General features: G+C 35.1%; 1 protein-coding gene across 1 annotated transcript; it reads left to right on the forward strand.

Moving 5' to 3' along the window:
* Positions 1 to 900: 900 nt before the first annotated feature.
* LOC111401580 (B-box zinc finger protein 32-like) lies at positions 901 to 2,097 on the forward strand. Its single transcript, XM_023029382.1, has 2 exons — positions 901 to 1,146; positions 1,177 to 2,097. The coding sequence occupies exon 2, from the start codon at positions 1,291 to 1,293 to the stop codon at positions 2,026 to 2,028; it is 738 nt and encodes a 245-aa protein (XP_022885150.1). The 5' UTR covers positions 901 to 1,146; positions 1,177 to 1,290; the 3' UTR covers positions 2,029 to 2,097.
* The last annotated feature ends 423 nt before the right edge of the window (positions 2,098 to 2,520 follow it).

Consider the following 2,520-nt stretch of genomic DNA (forward strand, 5'->3'; position numbering starts at 1 on the left):
TTTTTTGGCACTATTTTATTTCACATGGGACCCACTCCCATATGAGACTTCTATATGACTTCTGTGAAATAATTTCTGTACAACTAAAATTATTGATTGACTACCGTTTTTAGTTAGGAAATAAGAATTCCAGATGCTCGGATGGGGAGTGGTGAGTAAAATAATTCAAAAATAACTCACCCATTCCATGCTCTATGTATTCTGTAAGATATCTGTAAAAAAATGTTTCGTACATGTAGCATAACTCAATTAGTCATGTCAAATAATAATGACTTGTTTATTTAGGTCCATCTCAAATGACTTTCACTTTTGTTTTCCGTCCAAAAAAAAAAAAAAAAAATGGATTAAGCTACCTTAATTTTCATTTAAATATTAATTTTTAAGATAACTTTCTACTTCAAAAATAATTTTAAATAAAACCACATTAGATTAGCAACATTTTAAAGCTCTTCTAATTAGAACAAATTCAGCTAGATCGATTTAAAATTCAGCTAGATCGATTTATGTCCTTGTTTGAGCCCCATTTTGAGGGGGAAAATGAAATTTTGAATAGTATGTTAATGAAAAATGTGTGCTTAAAAATTAAGAAAAATTTTGAATTTACGTGTAATATTATTTTATTGAATAATGTGTAGTTAAAATGATATCAAAATACTCAGAAGAATTCATTTTTTTCAAAGAATAGGGATCAAATGATGGCTATAAGTAACTTTTGAAACTCAAAATCTCATTTGCCAAACGAACCTTAATATAGGTTAAGCAACTTTGGATTTCAAAATCTCTTTTTAAATTCCCAAAAACTTATTTTAACTTCTAAAAAATTATGTCAAACGAGACTTAATATCAGTTAAGCAACTATAACATGTTATATAACTTAAGCAACGATGATTCGGGCGGTGTATACGTGTGCATGTATAACATGTTGTTAATGTTATTACCCATTCCTGCGTAATGCAACCGAGTCTCCCTCTCTTCCACCAATTACTGTCCTCTCTCTCTCTACATCTTGATTCTTTCTCTCTGGCCAAGGATTAGATCCTCTATTTTCTCTCCCTATATCTCTTCCTCTCTCTCTAACCCATAAACGCACGTTATCTTTCAATAGTGGTGACTGGTGAGGTCTGCTTTGCTCTGCTTCCCTTTAAATCTTTGTCCATATTATTCATTTTCACTTTGATTCCGCATACTCACTCTTACACCATAAATTTCATTTCTCACTTTATTTCTCTCTCACCGTCCTTTAAATTTCTCATCTTCCTTCAAACGGATTTGGTTTATTATTTCGTAAAGATGAAAATTAGGGTTTGTGAGTTGTGTAATGCAGATGCTGCAGTTTATTGTCGTTCAGATTCTGCGTTTCTTTGCTGGGCCTGCGATTCTAAGGTCCACCAGGCTAATTTTCTCGTAGCTCGCCATGTACGCCGGCCAATTTGCTCCGAATGCAAGGGGATAATCGGAGAAAGCATACCCGGCCTCGGTTTTCAGCCGATGTGTCGTTGTTCGCCGGCTTCGGCGGGTAATGATCTAGTTTCGCTCTCGTCTTCAGAGTCTTCGATTTGCGTTTCGAGCACTACAACGAAGAAAAACGAATATTCCGGTCATCGGGAACCTTGTGTATTTAATTCTTCCTCCGGCAACGACAATTACGGCGAGTTTAAGTCGAAATATATTACGAGAACTCAAAGGGGAATGATAGAATTGAAGGTGAAAGGAATTTTCGTCAAATGGTGCGCGTTGCTTGGACGAAGCGGTGACGTGCCCGTACAGATGGCTAGCGATGCGCTGACGATATGTTTGAATCAGTGGACGGTTTTTCCCTTCCGAGTTTGCCTAGCGGCTTCGATGTGGTTCGGCTTGAGATTCAGCGGGGAATCGACACGGCAATCTATGAAGCGACTGGAGGAAATTTCTGGCGTGCCGGCTAAGCTTATAGCAGCCGCTGAATCGAAGCTGGAACGTCTGCTTAAAGTCAAAAGACGACAGCATCGGCACCAGCATCAGCTGGTGGAAGGCTGGGGAGAGTGTTAAGGCTTAATCGGCTTTCTACCGGCGAAGCCTTTTGTTACCTCTTAGTCAAAGAAAATGTTTTTTTTTTTTTTTTTTTTTTTTTTTTTTTTTACATTATGAGGTAGTGGATTCCATGAAATTTATAATTAAAAAATGAATAAAATTGTGGATTCAATGAAAAGTGTAATTAAAAATAAAGTTTGATCAATTTATAATCTCAAAAAAGCTCTGTGAAACAAGGCTAACTTTTTTAAAAAATAATTTTTCATTTTTAAACAAATTAAGAAAAAAGTGATTCTTTTATTGAAACTAGGGCTTATTATTATTATTATTATTATTTTCCGAAGGTGATGTTAGAGAATTGAACCAAATAAAGTAATTACAAGTGCGTGATTCCAACAAGGAAAAGTTTGATCAATCTTACAAAATTTTGAGTTTACATAGACATATAGATGACATTTCGTTTCATTTAACCTTTAGTTTTGGTAAAGTATAAAGTTGCACGTTGAAAAT

The sequence above is a fragment of the Olea europaea genome, chromosome 10 (assembly GCF_002742605.1).
Source record: "Olea europaea var. sylvestris chromosome 10, O_europaea_v1, whole genome shotgun sequence".
Lineage (NCBI taxonomy): Eukaryota > Viridiplantae > Streptophyta > Magnoliopsida > Lamiales > Oleaceae > Olea > Olea europaea.

What these genes read in the sequence shown, in the direction of transcription:
- LOC111401580 (XM_023029382.1), top strand. Translation starts at nt 1,291, where the DNA reads ATGAAAATTAGGGTTTGTGAGTTGTGTAATGCAGATGCTGCAGTTTAT.